The 17414-nt window shown below is 33.2% G+C and overlaps 1 protein-coding gene across 6 annotated transcripts in view; it reads left to right on the top strand.

Annotated features, from left to right (window-relative positions):
* Positions 1-17414, top strand: part of LOC122530335 (voltage-dependent T-type calcium channel subunit alpha-1G) — a 166987-nt gene that overhangs the window by 69433 nt on the left and 80140 nt on the right. For 4 of the 6 annotated variants that reach the window (XM_043657187.1, XM_043657183.1, XM_043657184.1 and 1 more), the window contains exon 6: positions 2428-2466. The exons of the other annotated variants lie outside the window; for them this stretch is intronic. In XM_043657187.1, coding sequence (XP_043513122.1) covers positions 2428-2466 — 39 coding nt within the window. The remainder of the gene's footprint in view (positions 1-2427; positions 2467-17414) is intronic. 6 annotated transcript variants of the gene reach the window in all.

Raw genomic sequence — 17414 nt, 5'->3', positions numbered from 1 at the left:
AATATAATAAATATAATAAAATAAATACAATAAAATTCTAAATAAATATAATAAAATAAATATAATAAAATTCTAAATAAATGAATAAATATAAATTCTCGAAATAGAAATTCTAAAAATTCGTAAAACTTTCTCTCTCTGTATTTTGCAATTAATAACGAGCGACAGGATTTATGTGCAGAGGATTGGCTTTCACGTGCATACGCACGGCCTCGACTACAATTTACGACAGCCATCCCCCTTATTATGGAAATATTGCATTTGCCCATAATGAAGCGAAACATTGGCGAAATTCTAGAAGAGAATTACGTTTAAAAAGTATGTAGATTCCGCCGAAAACTTCACAATAATAAGGCTGATACAGGGTGATTCTAGCAACTGGGTCAGGTAATATCTCTGTTGTAAGTTAGGTTGGGAAGAAGTTGCGCGCTGTTTAACAAGATCTATCATCCTGTGAAGCAAGAGCAATTATCTCAAAAAATTATTGAACATGACGGCGAAAATAACGCGATTCTACACTTGAGAAAATAAATAGAATAATAAATAGAAATAAAGTAAGAAAACAGGCGATTCGTCGTAGTTTGTTAGACATTGAAGAAATTTTCTTCTTGTGCATTCTCGTTGATTTCAGAGACAGTCAGATTCATTTGCTAGAATTATTATTGCATTTGAAATAATTTGGAAGTGTCAAATTTTGTTATCTTCACCAGTGTCTGGATAATTTTGAAAGTAATCACTGTGATAAATTGTGTTTCGACAAAATTGCTACAACCAACGAACAATTATTATTCAATTGTATCGTTAAACCTCGAACGACTGAAATATAAATGGCAGAGGAAGCCAGAGTTTGTTGGTATTCGTAATTTTCTTCTTAAATTGATTCGTTCGAGGATGCGTGCTGCTTTCGTTTGACTTACAAATTACTATTTTCATTATTTATCCCGAGTAAATAAAGTTCGTATCTGATGTTACACTTGATTATTCGTAACAAGTTGTTCTAAACATTTGTTGGAACGATATTTATCACGATGGTTGTTTCAAAATTATTCAATTATTCACAGTAGGTGAGAATAATGTTTGATACTTTCGTTTTCAAACGATAAGTGATAAGCATGGTATCACGCAGGTCAAATTTAATTTGATTAGAAAATTTAGAGGAAACACAAGTCCAAAATATTTAATTAAATATTAAATATTAAACATTAAATATTAAATATTCAATATTCATTAAATATTAAATATTCAATATTAAATATTAACACTGGAACTACCAAAATGGTCAAAATGACTATTTGAATATTTTTGTTAAATATTTTATAGATATAAAACAGTATATTTTTGGAGACTTGAACGATCCTTCATAAAATACATAGACAAAAGTTTGTGTATCTTGTTGTACTATAAAGATTTTCTGTTTCATTTATTTTAATGTCTCTGATGAAAATTTTATGCCTTTGATTGTCGGCAATTCTAGTATTAAATATTAAATATTAAATATTAGATATTAAATATTAAATATTAAATATTAAATATTAACACTAGAACTACCTAAATGGTTAAAATGACCATTTGAATATTTTTGTTAAATATTTTATAGATATAAAACAGTATATTTTTGGAGACTTGAACGATCTTTCATAAAATACATAAATAAAAGTTTGTGTATCCTGTTGTACTATAAAGATTTTCTGCTTCATTCATTTTAACGTCTCTGATAAAAATTTTATGCTTTGATCGTCTGCAATTCTAGTATTAAATATTAAATGTTAAATGTTAAATATTAAATATTAAATATTAAATATTAAATATTAAATATTAAATATTAAATATTAAATATATTAAAACTATCTCCTAAAGATCCACTTTTCAAATTACATCTTCTAAAAATTTCCGCAACCATCCAGCGACAATATTCGACATCTGATAATTTTGATGTATTCGATATGTTGATTGGCTTCGATCAGCCTTGTCTCACCACTCTGTACAAAAGTATTCCTCGTCCATAAAATATCTCGCGTTACGGAGTGATAAAAAATCCAAAAAAAGAAAGAGAGATCCGTCCGTGCCTTATAATAAACCGAGCTAAAAAAAAAAGAATCAACCTCCGTTCAGTCGCAGTTAAATTTCTTACGTATAGCTTAATAATCGATTAACCAAATTCTTTGACCTCTGTCTTTCAATAGTAGCGATACCAGCCTGGCGGAGACAGGAGGAACGATTTCGATCGATCTTATTTTACTTTCTCTCTCTCTCTCTGTCTCTCTCTCTCACATACACACTTCTCTCTCTCTCTCTCTCTCTCTCTCTCTCTGTCTCGTCAGCGAAAAGAAAAAAGAAAAGAAAAAAAGAAAAAAAGAAAGCTAGAAAATTAGAACGTAAGTACATGACCTTAGGGGGCAGTGACAGGCTATTGTTTCGCTGTTGCAGGTTACTCTCGGACGAGTACTCGGTTCGATCACGCATTTAGTAAGCTCTAGTAGAGAAACAATGTGCTATGCATACATCTATATACATATACATATATATATATATATCTCTAAATCTATATAAATCACGTATATATATAATATGCATAGGCGTGCATCCGTGTGTCCATATATGTATATACATGCATACGTCACCGTGCATATGTATATATTTATCTCTCTGTTTGTTCTTGATCTCACGGTACGAGTGTACAAATGTGTCCCCATAGTGTGTAACAAGCATAGAGCATGCCACCATCATGTCCAGAGGTGAATAAAATACTATTTCGAATCTCTCTGGCGAGCGATGATCGAAATGCGACGAACAACATGATCGCTGTCCGTAAATCGCTGGACGCTCACGCTAGCGTACGCTCCGACAAATTTCCAACATATTGAATATTACATACATAGGCGCGTTTGTCATCAGAGAATATTTCTGCCGTTTCCACGGAATTAACATCGTTAATCAACTACGCCAAATCTACGACGCACAAGCGCCACGGTGTCCACGTTCTATATATTCGAGGTAGAAATCAACGATTCATCGTTGAAGAAACGAGTGTCCGAGTGATTTACGGGCATCCGGGCTGAAATTGGCCAGGATGAAAGGGGATTAATAAAGAAAACAGGCCCCTCATACTGAGACAGAAGCTGCTTCGAAACGGTATTTTACCCGTCTCTGCGTCTCTGATCTGTCGTGTACCGTCGTTTTGTATACGCCGTGTCATAAAACCCGACGCTTGGCGGTTACCGCAGTCGCCCGGCGATTCTGTACATATATATATGTATGTCGTTTGCAACCGTGCGCAGCTTGGGAACGTACGACACGAATGTGAACGAATCTGAAACTTTTACTTATGGAAATTATACTCTATTATATGTGTGTACCTGCAGTACTTATATATATAAATATTACGTATATACTTTCTCGCACAAGTCTTTCCCTTCTATACTTCTGTCTCTCTCTCTCTCTATCTCTGTTTCTCGTGTTTGAACGCGACGACAGCTGTTGTTTGCAGCTGTTTGCGAGAAACAACTCTGCTCGAACAATTACTTTTGCTGAAACTGTTTTTTACTGTTTGTCGTTTGTACCACGATTGTATTTATTTCATTGACACTGCGAGCGTGTGATTATGCGACGTTTGAAACAGAAACGTGTGACTGTGTGTGTGCAAACTGCAGCAAACATGGCCAATCATGGACAGTTTTGCACGAATTGTTTATACGGATCGATGTGTGCTCGGGGAGGTTCGATAGTGAGTCGATCGAATGAAAAACGCTCGTTCAGAGGAGTTTGATTTCTCAGGAATTCAGTTCTGTTTCAGATGGCTCGTTAATTTACGTTATACTTTTCCGATTGAAATTTTCACCAGCTGTTTCTCATTCACGGTGTCGATGGAGTTTCAAAATGTTTCTGCACAGCGACGCAAACATTCTTTCGAGCTAATTGTTCGAATACTCTCGCGAGCCACCGAGTTTCAACACGTTCAAACGAGAGCATACACACCTTGGACATACATTTTATCGACCCTGTCGTTGTAGCTGATCTGTTAATTAAATCAGACAGGCTCTGGAATCGCGTACAATTGCCGAAACAAAGCGAGGCACGCTTTCGATCTCAATTATCAAAGTCGTGCTTTGAATTTCGCAGAAATTTTTTGTTCACCGATTTTCTTCAAATAAATCGGTGCCTCAACAAACGTGTATCGAACGTGTCTGAAACTCGACAGCTGTAGACATGGCTGCACTGTTCTCGAGACTTTCTTTCGAAAAAAGAAGCAACAACAACAACAACAAAGAAACTTAAATTCTTTCTTTTTTCAATGCACGAAAAAAGATGGATGTTCTCTCTCTCTCTCTCTCTCTCTCTCTCTCTCAGTTCTCGTTGGTCTCGATATCTCGCATTGCTACTGAAAACAATTCGTTCCTCTCTTCTTCCTTTCTTCTTCTTCTTCTTCTTCTTCTTCTTCTTCTTCTCTCCTTTCTGATCTGGCCATCAGGCTTCTCTATAGATCTAGATCTCTCCTATATAGTTACTTCACCGCCGCTTCGCTCGGAGAGTTTAATTAACACGACGAAACGACACATCTACCGTGCGCGGTTGTTATTTCAATTCAGGTTCGAGGAGATCTCCTCGCGATGTCGCCTCTCGTCACCGAGCTTGTTATTCACTTCGGGACGTCGGGACAGAGAGAGAGAGAGAGAGAGAGAGAGCTTTCTCTTTCCCTCTCTCTTTCTCGCGAATCCCATTTATTTTCCTAGCGCTTTGTTCCCGTCGTCCTCTGTGTTCTCGCTGGTCGTTCAACCACCGAACAATAGCAAACGATGGCCGCCCACCATCGGCAGGAGAGTGGGGTGGAGTTTATTTGAAAAGATCCAGTTCTGCTTTCGGGACTTCCTCTGCAGGGGGAGGAGGGGAAACGGCACGGTTTTCTGGCCACTTTCACTTCGTATCCTCTTGCGCTGGAATGACGAGAATTTTTTTTTTTTCCCAAAAATTGCAATATTTCCTCGGTTTTACGTATATTTAACGCTAGAACTAGAACCGACGACCAAAGTATAATATTTGTGGCAAAGAAATGAAAGTGCAAGGTGCGAGAAGAAATTAGTAATACAGTAAAAACGTCTGTTAATACATTTTATTAAAGATCACTCGAGTATTGAAAAATACGCTTTTATAAATGTACAAAATTTCCATAGAAAATTATAAATTGGTCATTTTCACTACTCTGGTAGAAATAGAACTGACGACCAAAGTATAATATTTGTGGCAAAGAAATGAAAGTGCAAGGTGCGAGAAGAAATTAGTAATACAGTAAAAACGTCTGTTAATACATTTTATTAAAGATCACTCGAGTATTGAAAAATACGCTTTTATAAATGTACAAAATTTCCATAGAAAATTATAAATTGGTCATTTTGACAACTCTGGTAGAAATAGACGATCAAAGTATAATATTTGTGGCAAAGAAATGAAAGTGCAAGGTGCAAGAAGAAATTAGTAATACAATAAAAACGTCTGTTAATACATTTTATTAAAGATCACTCGAGTATTGAAAAATACGCTTTTATAAATGTACAAAATTTCTATAGAAAATTATAAATTGGACATTTTGACTACTCTGGTAGAAATAGATGATCAAAGTATAATATTTGTGGCAAAGAAATGAAAGTGCAAGGTGCGAGAAGAAATTAGTAATACAATAAAAACGCCTGTTAATACATTTTATTAAAGATCACTCGAGTATCTAGAAATACGCTTTTATAAATGTACAAAATTTCCATTGAAAATTATAATTTGATCATCTTGACCACTCTGGTAGTTCTAGCGTTAAGTGAAACAAATAATAAATTTATCACTTCTGAATAATTTCTATCCAGCGATGTCGTACCGAAAGAGTTCAAAAAGAAAGCGGCGAATTACTGTTTTGGTCGCTCGTTATGGTCCGCAATCGGCTGCCAGCGCAAGTGGTTAACGCACGAATATTTATAATCTCTTTTCATTTTCAAAGTAAACCGTGAGCGTGACGGAATCATTGAGAATAAGTCTTTCGAAATAGAAGGCCGAGTAACTATTTATAGAGTGCAAGGCCCTTTGTCCGATTATGGGGTACCATAGAAGCTTCCTTCGATTGCCACGAAAAAATCATTTTGACACACAAACGGAGTCTGTTATATATTCCTAAAATTCGAGAAAACCAAAAAAAAAAAAAAAAAAGATTTAACGTTTGCATTACTGTGTATTCTTCTTTCTTTCTTATCAGTGAATTCTATACTTTTTCCAAACAATCTTTTCTTGAACACATGCTTTATTCTTTTTTTTATTTACCATTTATTTTTATTTATTTTCATTTATTATATTTATTTATTTTATTTTTTATTATTTATTTACTTTTCTTTTTTTGCTAAATCAACAAACGTCATCAATCGATCAATCCTAGTGGTTTTCAAACGAGTTCCTCGACTCTCGTTTAATTGACTCAGCGATTAATTTGTTGATCGAAGGACACTTCCCTGTTTGATTCAAATCGTGCGAACCTTCGCTTCGTTCGTCAATTATTTTCGCCACGTCGATAAATAATGTTACCTTTCGTTTCCGAAGAATGGCAACGCGTGAGAACGTGCCTCCTAGTATAGTGGGAGAGGGTTCACAGTAGTTCACAGCAGCAGATATATTTACTCTTGCCCGGTACGCGTACGCGTGTAATTATTAAACTTCCGCAACGGAGCCCGCTCCGTCTTACTCAGCGCGGAGCCATTTTTAAACAATATCGTTCTCGTTTCACCCGAGGCCGATAGGCAAATGTCGATCGATCCGATAAACATTTACCTGTGGAAACGCGCCGACACGTGGTGAAAAATTCCGCCAAGAAACGAAAGAAGAGAGGCCGATTCATTCAGATTTTCTGAGATGTTCGATATAATACTATCATCGCTGAGAATAATTTGTAGAAATTCCAGTGTCAATTCGTCGAATTGGTTCCAGGTGGTCTTACAGGAAATTCAAATACATTTCTGCTTGGAAATCTTACGACCTAAGTAAATATAAATTATAATAAGTATTACGTGCAAGTATTCTCAGAAGTAAATTGCAAAAGCTGTGTGAAAGTATAACAAATAAATAAATTATGTGCACGATATATGATATATCTTGTTGTTTTTACGATAAATACAATGCATACAATATGTAATAAATACATGCTTTATATGAAACATATTTCATATAGTAAAGACTCTGTTAATATATTAATATATTGTATTATTGTATAATGTATATATATATATATATTATTATATTATGTATATTGTATATATATTATTATATTAATATATATTATTGTATATTGTATATATATTATTATATTAATATATATCATTTTATTTTGTATATATATTATTATATTAATATATATTATTGTATATTGTATATATATTATTATATTAATATATATTGTATATTGTATATTGTATATATATTGTTATATTATAATATATATTATTTTATATTGTATATATATTATTATATTATAATATATATTACTGTATAATGTTTATATATATTATTATATTATTATATATATATAATTATTTTATATATATTATTATATTATTATATATATATAATTATTTTATATATATATAATTTATATATATATTATTTAATTTATATATATATATATTTATATATATAATATATATATATATTATTGTATCATTATAACATATATTGTATTATAAAATATTCATCGAAGGTGCCATAAGATTTCTGAGCAAGGTTGTATGTACAAAAGATACTTTATTTATAACTTACAGAAATATTTTCCGAGAATTTTACAATTCGGGGGAATTTCTGGACGACAGCAATTGTCTGCTAAAAGAATCTACAGTTCTATCTAGAATTTCTAGTTCCTAAGCATTATCAATCGTACATTATAATATAACAATCCTATTAATAATAATATTACAACGTACGATTAATTCACACTACGATTAAGAAATAATTAATTGTTTCTTAATCTCCAGAGATTTCGACGAAGAAGAAAAGAGAAATAGACGAAAATAGACGAAATTTAGCTATTTTTGGTATTGCTTTCACACAACCACAAGTGAAACTGTACACTGTAGTGATGAGCACGAAAAAAGCTACGCAAGAAAAAATAGCAAAAACAAAAACACAAATAAATATTCACGCATCCGCACATTTACGCATTCAGTGCAACGACAGCCTCGTTAGGCGTTTCGAATTAGTTGTTCCTTATTGTTTTTGTTCTTTTTATTTCATTTTTCCTTCTTCTCCTTCTTCTTCTTCTTCTTCTTCTTCTTCTTCTCTTCTTTTACGAGAAGCACGTGTAGCACCGTCACGAGCACCAGAACATAGCTGTGCAATGTCTTAGGTCTCGAACACATAGGTGCATTAAGGGTTGCCCGATGAGTGCACGCGCTCAATTGCCGATGCAAAATTCCCGTTCGACGTGTTATCGTATTAGCGAAAGATCGGTGCTTAAGGGAGTATTCCCATTTGATGGCTCGGAAAGATTGACCTTTTCACTTTTACGCCCTTGAAGTTCAAACTTTCCGAAAGGTCCTTGCTGAATTTTTCATTTACAGCTGATTTCCTTCCTCTTGGTTGAATATCAGTATATTGGTTTCAGACTCTCTTTTCCAAACAATTTGCAAAGTTTCATTCACAGATAGGATACTTGCGTCATTTAATCCCGACATTTCTCTTCCACGATGTTTCTTTTTCTAAAGTTCGACATTTCACGGACAGATATCTCTGCCTCAAGTCTGTAACAAACTTTTAATTTATACCTTCTCCACTTTTCAATATTAAAAGTAGTTTCTTTTATAATATTAATTATCCTTTATAATATAATATTAATTTAAAATACGGAAAGTAATGGTTCAAGGTGGTTTCCGGATTATTTCCTTTTTTTCCTTCTCTACGATTTTTTGATTCACGGATATGTTATAACATTTAATTGTCGCTTCAGTCTGTAACGAATTTATGATACCCGTTTTCTGTTCCGCGAATGTTTAAATTGATTTTGCCAATGTTTGATTTACAGATAGATCGCTCGATTCTTGTTTCGAGCCGAATTTTTCGGGGATTTAAAATTTATCGCCGAGCACACATTTATGGCGCAGTCCTTTTTTTCCAACACGGGATCTGACGAATATTTCATTTCCGACAACATTTATATATAAATATAACACGAACGTTGCCAGCTTGCCCAACAATTTTTGACTCGAATCGCGTTGATTCGCCGAATGTCAAATTAAATTATCCTTTTCGCGCATCGAGGAGACGATTATGAATACAGAAATTACACAGAGGGAAAGTTTCCAAATAACCAGGAATACCTCGAACAAAATAAAATGAATAACAGATAGAACAAATCATTCGCAAAAACCGATATCGGAAAGTTTCTGAATCGCATGTTTTCTTTGCTTTCTTGAACGTTTGACTCTCGTCGAGTGGTCACCTCTTCGTCTCTTCGAATGGAAATGCTCCTTTTCGTGCGTTTTAGATCAGAGATGGCTAACTGGCGGCTCGCGAGCCTTTGCCCCCCCACTCTGCTGATCGCTAGCGCTACCCCCACCACTGCACCGATCTCCCCACTTGCTCATTAGGGACTGACGGAGTGGGGAGAAGACGCAGTGGAGGGGGTAGCAGGCAAGGGCTCGCGGGCCGCCAGTTAGCCCTCTCTGTTTTAGACAATAATACGTTTGCAGACACTCACGTGTTTGGCTAGAGATTAGACAACTGACTGTTTTTTTTGCATGATTCGATTCTTTTCTTCCGAGCAGAAAACGGAAACGCACACGACGAATTCTCCCGGCGTTAATAAATAACGTTGTTAATAATTTTCGCTCTAGCCGAGCGAATAAATTCGCGGATTTTCCAGTTGTATGTCGTGTCGCGTTGTTTTCGCCATGACGTTTCCCATGATTTACTCGGGGAGCGCGCGCGATATTGATCTAACTCGCGTGCACCGGGTGGCTCGTAAGTGTCGCCAGCTGCTATTTGTTCATCCTGATGAACCGTTCGAACTGAATCAGTCCACAGAATCTCAGAGATTTGCACAGACAGACGAAACGTCTTGAACGCTTTATTTGTATGAAATATAAAGCACGTGCGTGTTTCTACAGTATTTTAAAGACTACGTTGGCGTAGCTAACGATGAAACACAGCGAAAAATATAAGGCGCCACCGCTAGACGATGAATAATTGAACGTTAAACTGTTAGAGCTTCGTGAAATAGTCATATGACGATCTTCTTGGTCTTGTTAAAACGCGAAGGTCTGAGCATCATTTCTTTGCAAAGAAGTTTTTATATCAGGGTTGGATTATTCAAACGGTAAAAAATTTTCTTCGTACAGAAATCCGCCATGATCTTAATAGATTGACGATTTTCTTTCATTCAACTCTTAAAATTTTGTTGCACGATCTTTTCATCGTCATTTTATTCGAACTTTGAACAACAGGTTCAAAGTGCAATGAAATGGCAAAGAAAAATCGTAAGATCGAGTTTTGCGCAGCTGTTGCAAAGAGGAGACTCCAATCAAAAAAAAAAAAAAAAAATTTTGAATGCTTTCAATTCGTACAATTTCCAGGGATGATCCTTTCTTTTCCATACAATGTCGTAAAATCGTTTTTGAAAATGATTGAACCTCCGTCGAAATATTTTCATGCTCTGTTCTCTTTGAAATGAGCAGAACAATCAAAATAAATTGTTACTAACGCGACATCGTTTCTGAGGTGATTGCATGAGATAACTCTTCATAGTTGTGCTCTTCGCTGCAACGTTCAGATGAAAATTACGTTAATTGCCGACGAAGATATTAATTCGTTCTTTTACGAATTTTGTACAAAGTTCGAGTCTTGGCTTCGAGCTTCAAACTGTGCTCGAAAAGATGGAGAGCCCGTGTAATTACACGACTGATGTTTATTTAATATCCTCTAATATCTTTAATCCGTTTCAGTGATACGATACTACCCGTGTGTGATTCGATGAGTTCGACGATGGGTTTCAAATTTACTGCTCGCTCGAATCGATGCCGATTAATTTCGCATGGCTCACCGCTCGAACCGCGTTTTAATTGATCGATCCCCTATTTACGCGGTGGTTTTTGACGGTGTTGTCCGCGTGTCGAAAAATAATCTACGCGAACGCGAGTGTTAACCCTCTTGCGTTGGAATGATTTTTTTTTCTCCCAAACATTGCAATATTCCCTCAGATTTAACTAGGTTTAAGTAAAACAAAATAGGCAGAACAAATAATAAATTTGTTACTTCTCAATAGTTTCTATCTACAGTGATATCGTATCGAACGAGTTTTAAAAAGAAAGCGACGGATTATTGTGTACGGTTTTGGTCACTCGTTATGGTCCGCAATTAGTTGCCAGCGCTTTGTGGTTAAAGAAACAAGCTGAAGTTTGACGTTGTAAATATTTTACAGTTGAAAAATTGAAGTCGATAGGTGGAGTCAATTTTTAATTGAAAAGTCTGTACTATTTATTTATTATTAAAGTAAATTATCGAGCAAAAGTGAACCTCTTGCGCTGGAACGACGTGCCACGCACGTCGACAATTTTTTGTCCCAAAAATTGCAATATTTTCTCGGTTTTAAGTACATTTAAATACAACCCAGGCAAAATAAAGTAATAAATTTATTGCCTCTCAATAATTTCTATCTACAGTGATATCGTATCGAACGAGTTTTAAAAAGAAAGCGACGGATTATTGTGTACGGTTTTGGTCACTCGTTATGGTCCGCAATTAGTTGCCAGCGCTTTGTGGTTAAAGAAACAAGCTGAAGTTTGACGTTGTAAATATTTTACAGTTAGAAAATTGAAGTCGATAGGCGGAGTCAATTTTCAATTGAGAAGTCTGTGCTATTTATTTATTATTAAAGTAAATTATCGAGCAAAAGTGAACCTCTTGCGCTGGAACGACGTGCCACGTACGTCGACAATTTTTTGTCCCAAAAATTGCAATATTTTCTCGGTTTTATGTACATTTAAATACAACCCAGGCAAAATAGAGTAATAAATTTATTGCCTCTCAATAATTTCTATCTACAGTGATATCGTATCGAACGAGTTTCAAACAGAAAGCGACGGATTATTGTGTACGGTTTTGGTCGCTCGTTATGGTCCGCAATTAGTTGCCAGCGCTTTGTGGTTAAAGAAACAAGCTGAAGTTTGACGTTGTAAATATTTTACAGTTGAAAAATTGAAGTCGATAGGCGGAGTCAATTTTCAATTGAAAAGTCTGTGCTATTTATTTATTATTAAAGTAAATTATCGAGCAAAAGTGAACCAATTGCGCTGGAACGACGTGCCACGCACGTCGACAATTTTTTGTTCCAAAAATTGCAATATTTTCTCTGTTTTAAGTACATTTAAATACAACCCAGGCAAAATAAAGTAATAAATTTATTGCCTCTCAATAATTTCTATCTACAGTGATATCGTATCGAACGAGTTTCAAACAGAAAGCGACGGATTATTGTGTACGGTTTTGGTCGCTCGTTATGGTCCGCAATCGGTTGCCAGCGCAACTGGTTCAACGTTGTGTTAAATCGAATCTCAGAACCCCAATGGAGGTTTAAAGGTGCAAAGACGATTATGCGAAACGAAAATTCTTCGTCCTCAACGAAACGTACAATAATTATAAATATGATTTTTACAATATTTTTAAAGGTTGGATCATGTGCTTCGAATGGTATCGAATGAGTAACTTCCCTTTTCAATGTATTTTAAACTGACGAAAGCCACTCGCAACTGCTATTTGTTTGCTAGCAATTTGTTTTACAATTCTTTTTGCCGTATGTTTCTCTCACCGTGTGTGTGTATCGTATCGGTTGCAAATGGATTGCTGATACCGAGTGAAATATTTATCATCTGATAAATTGGCAACGTTGAATATCTTTATATTAAACGTTAAATATGTATTTTTGCGTGTGGAATATGATTTTTAAAGATGATTTATTTGTGCCAAATGGCATTCGTTTCGCAGGAAGAGCACAATTATCTGGTAAATTCGGAATATTCAATACGATTTTGTGTCCGTTAAACACGATACGAAGTGATTTTTTTTTTTTTAAAGATAAGAGGCACAATTAAATTTATTAAACGTCATTAAAAAATATTAAATTGGAAGAACGTGTTCATTTGCATTAATTACTGCGATATATTGTCGAACAATATTTCTTCCCCAATACGTTCTTATATTCTGATTATTGATTATTTATTAATTTTCCAAGCAAATTGATTAAATCTTTTTATTTACACACAGCGGCGCTGTATCCATTTTAGAAAGTAAACAACATCTCGTTGCAACATTGTACAAGAAATTGAAAACATAAGATTTGCTATGTCTCGTACGATCTTTTGCCTCCTTTTTTTACGAGTATCATCGATTCATCGTGCTCCAGTTAAAGTAAACAGAAAGATAATTAATTTCACGCTTACCGAGTGAATTAATCGTAAGCTAGATTAAGGTGCAAGCAAACATATGCAAACACGATCGTAAATAAGGTATGCACGGCCATAAAATATGGACACGGTAACTTCAAGCAACATCACCGGATTATTATTGCTTAATAGAAACAGCTTCCGTACATTTGGGTCAATTGTCGCTACCAAGTAAATATCGCTTTCGAGTTTGTAGGTTAACAGTGCCTCGTGCATGTTTCTTCGTATCTCGATTTTTAATCACTCTCGTTAGCAAATGTTGCGCCGAGTTTAGATTAAATGATTCGTCTGCTGTTTACTATAAAATTCAGGTAAAAGAAACTGCAGCATCTTGGAATATTTTCGACGCAATCGATACGATGCGGAAACAAATTGAAATTTACATCTGGCCGTTCTTCATTTCGTAAATATCTGACTTTTCACTTCTTTGATGACTCATCGATGAAAATTCAAGTTCTTTCCTCCAAATTTTGAATTCTCAATGGTTATTTCTTCTTATAGTAATGATTTTGTAATAATTTTATAATAATAAAATTATATAATGATATTGTTTAATAATATAATTATATAATAATAATTTTATAATAATAAAAATATATAATGATATTATTTAATAATGTAATTATATAATAATATTATTTAACAATATAATTGTATAATAATAAATTTATAATAATTTTATAATAATAAAATTATGTAATGATATTGTTTAATAATATAATTATATAATAATAATTTTATAACAATTTTATAGTAATAAAATTATATAATAATGTTATTTAACAATATAATTATACAATAGTAACTTTATAATAATAAAATTACATAATGATATTATTTAATAATATAATTACATAATAATAATTTTATAATAAATTTATAATTAATAATAAAATTATATAATGATATTATTTAATAATATTATTTAACAACATAAATATATAATAATAAATTTATAATAATTTTATAATAATAATATTATATAATGATATTATTTAGTCACATAATTATATAATAATAATTTTATAATGATAAAATTATATAATAATATTATTTAATAATAATATAATAATATTACAGTAATATTATTATATAATATTAATAATTATATAATAATATTATTTAACAATATATTTATACAGTAATAACTTTATAATAACAATTCTCAAGAAACGAAACGTCAAGTTCCGCAAATAGCAATAAAATTGAAAATTTTTCAAAGAGAAACCCGCAAGAAGAGAAATTAATTTATCATTTCGAGTTATAAATCATTGAAACGCTACGAAGCAAGTTTTAGATAAAGTGGTGAAGGGGACAGGAAGCTTCGAACTTGAAGCGACAAAGCGACACTCCCGGTTTATTAAATTGTTTCAACAATCTTCGGGCTGGATAAGGATCGCGAAACACTCTGTGGCTCGTGGGAAACTTCCCTTGGAAAACTTAAATAACCGAGGGATTAAAATTACACCGGTGGAACCGGATTCAAGCCGGTCGTTTGCAGGCCGAGTGAATTAAATCTGTGCAAAGATCAGCTATCTCGGTGATTTGTCCGCGAGAAACAATTCGGGAAACAATTCGTTCGGCGGCGAGAATTGGCCGGAGGGCGAACGGTGGAGGATTTTCTGCAAGCGTTAAGTACACAGATGCACGTTTCGGGCGCAATCTGTAGGAATTTACGAGATTTATTCGCCACGAATAACGTTTAATCGAAAATTAGTGTAGTAACGTGTGTATTTTATACGTGTAACAGGGTGTTGCTACGCAAACGAAATAAGTCGAGAAGGATGGAACGACATTTTCTTTTTTCATTTCTCAACCCTTTGACACCCCTTTGTGACACATCAGTTTTATGTTCCTAAATTGCCGAGTGAAACAAAATTAATAATTGAAAAGTAGTTCGGAGGATTAAAGTTTCGTTTTCGAGAAAGAGCATCGAGTTTTATTTAGATTGCTTTCGAGAAAGTAGACTTTGAACTCGTTCGATGAAGAATTTCTAATATAAAATCTAGAAATGTATAAATCGTACAATGTATTGCCATGTGTGGTTTTTTGGGAGATTCGAGGGCACATGAATGTAATATAAAATGATATAAATATAATATTATATATTTTACATACAAAATATTCAAAGAAAAGCAATTACTATGACATATATTTATATAGAAAAAAATTCTCCATTTAGATCTCATTTCTATAATCATGTATATAAAAATTTATTACTTAGTAATTTTATTTATATAATATAATTATTATATATAATAATAATTATTATTATTTAGTAAATATATTAAATTGTATGTATCGTATTGTTATTATCATTTTATCTTATATCGTATCACTTTCCAATTTTATTAATTTTATTAATATTAAGAAAATTCAAATTTTGTCAATTTTATTGATATTAAAAAATTCAAACTTTATAAATTTTATTAATATTACAAAAATTCAAACTTTGTCAATTTTATTAATATTAAAAAAATTCAAACTTTGTCAATTTTATTAATATTAAAAAAATTNTATAAATTTTATTAATATTAAAAAAATTCAAACTCTATAAATTTTATTAATATTAAAAAAATTCAAACTCTATAAATTTTATTAATATTAAAAAAATTCAAACTTTGTCGATTTTAATAATATTAAAAAAATTCAAACTTTGTCAATTTTGTTAATATTAAAAATATTCAAACTTTGTCAATTTTATTAATATTAAAAAATTTCAAACTTTATCAATTTTATTAATATTAAAATAATTCTCCATTTGGGTCTCACATCTTTAATCACGTACATATAAAAATTTACAAAATGCATACGAATCCGCTGATGGTAAATATATTAAAACTATATGTATCGTATTATTATTACCATTCTATCTTATATCGTGCCACTTTCCAATTTTATCAACACTCAAATATTTTATACCATACATATTTCAAACTCACACAACCGTGGTATTGCATTATAGTTTTTAAATTTCGCACAATGCACGCGATGTGTATCGCGAGAACTTGATGAAAAAAAAAAAAAAAAAAGAAGAAAAAAACATGAACCTAGGAAACTGAAACGTTTGCAGGAAATCCGATCTCGAGTCGATCGTTTAAAAGAAGAAATCGAGGGAATAGCCGTGAAACAGGAAGACAAGGGTTGTTCAAAGCAAAACTGGCAAAGCTTACCGATACACACAATGGTCGAACGATGCTCGCCGCGTCTCGTAATACAAATATTATACCACCATCGTCTCGTAAGCTTCGCGCCTCTATTAAACGATTTTTTTCGCGCCGGGTTCGACGTTGTTTTAGCGGCCGTGCCACTTCACACGATGGAAATTGAATAGCGGCCACGATAAGAGGCCACGGCCCTCCAGCCCGAAGAGATGAGAGCGTTTTGCACTTTCTTGCAGCCAGCAGGCGGCCTTCGAGCACTTCTTACATCGAGTTTCGGTTATCGGTTCTCCTTCTTATCGCACACCTGTGCGATAGAACGCAAAACATGGTGACTTGCGTGCACGCAAACAGCAAAATGAGAGAGAGAGAAACACAGTTTCTCTCTCTCTTTTCTGTTCTTCCTCCTTGTCTTTCTTCTTTTTCTCTTCAAAATATCTCTCAACGTCGATTATTGCACACCTATGCGCCATAGTACTCTTTCACGTGGGCCTAATGATTACGCACGAGCGCGCGCGCGTTATTATATCATAGGTATATCGTGTATATACCGAGCAGAGTTTCTTTCAGATCCGATGGTCGACGAGGGAGGCGAGAGGACGAAAAGGAATATGTATTTCTAAAATTATTATTTATAATTTTAATAAATTTTTAAATAAATATGAAATAATTTATGGAAAAACATTTTATGAAATTATATTTTCTAATATTATAATTTCACTTTCTATATTTAATATAAAATTATTTTTTAATAAAATATCATTATATATAATTATTTTAATATATATATATTTAATAATAA

This window comes from Frieseomelitta varia, unplaced genomic scaffold (assembly GCF_011392965.1).
Source record: "Frieseomelitta varia isolate USP_RPSP 00005682 unplaced genomic scaffold, Fvar_1.2 scaffold_339, whole genome shotgun sequence".
Lineage (NCBI taxonomy): Eukaryota > Metazoa > Arthropoda > Insecta > Hymenoptera > Apidae > Frieseomelitta > Frieseomelitta varia.
The sequence above is the reverse complement of the archived record's forward strand: the minus strand, read 5'-3'. Positions and strand labels throughout refer to the sequence as shown.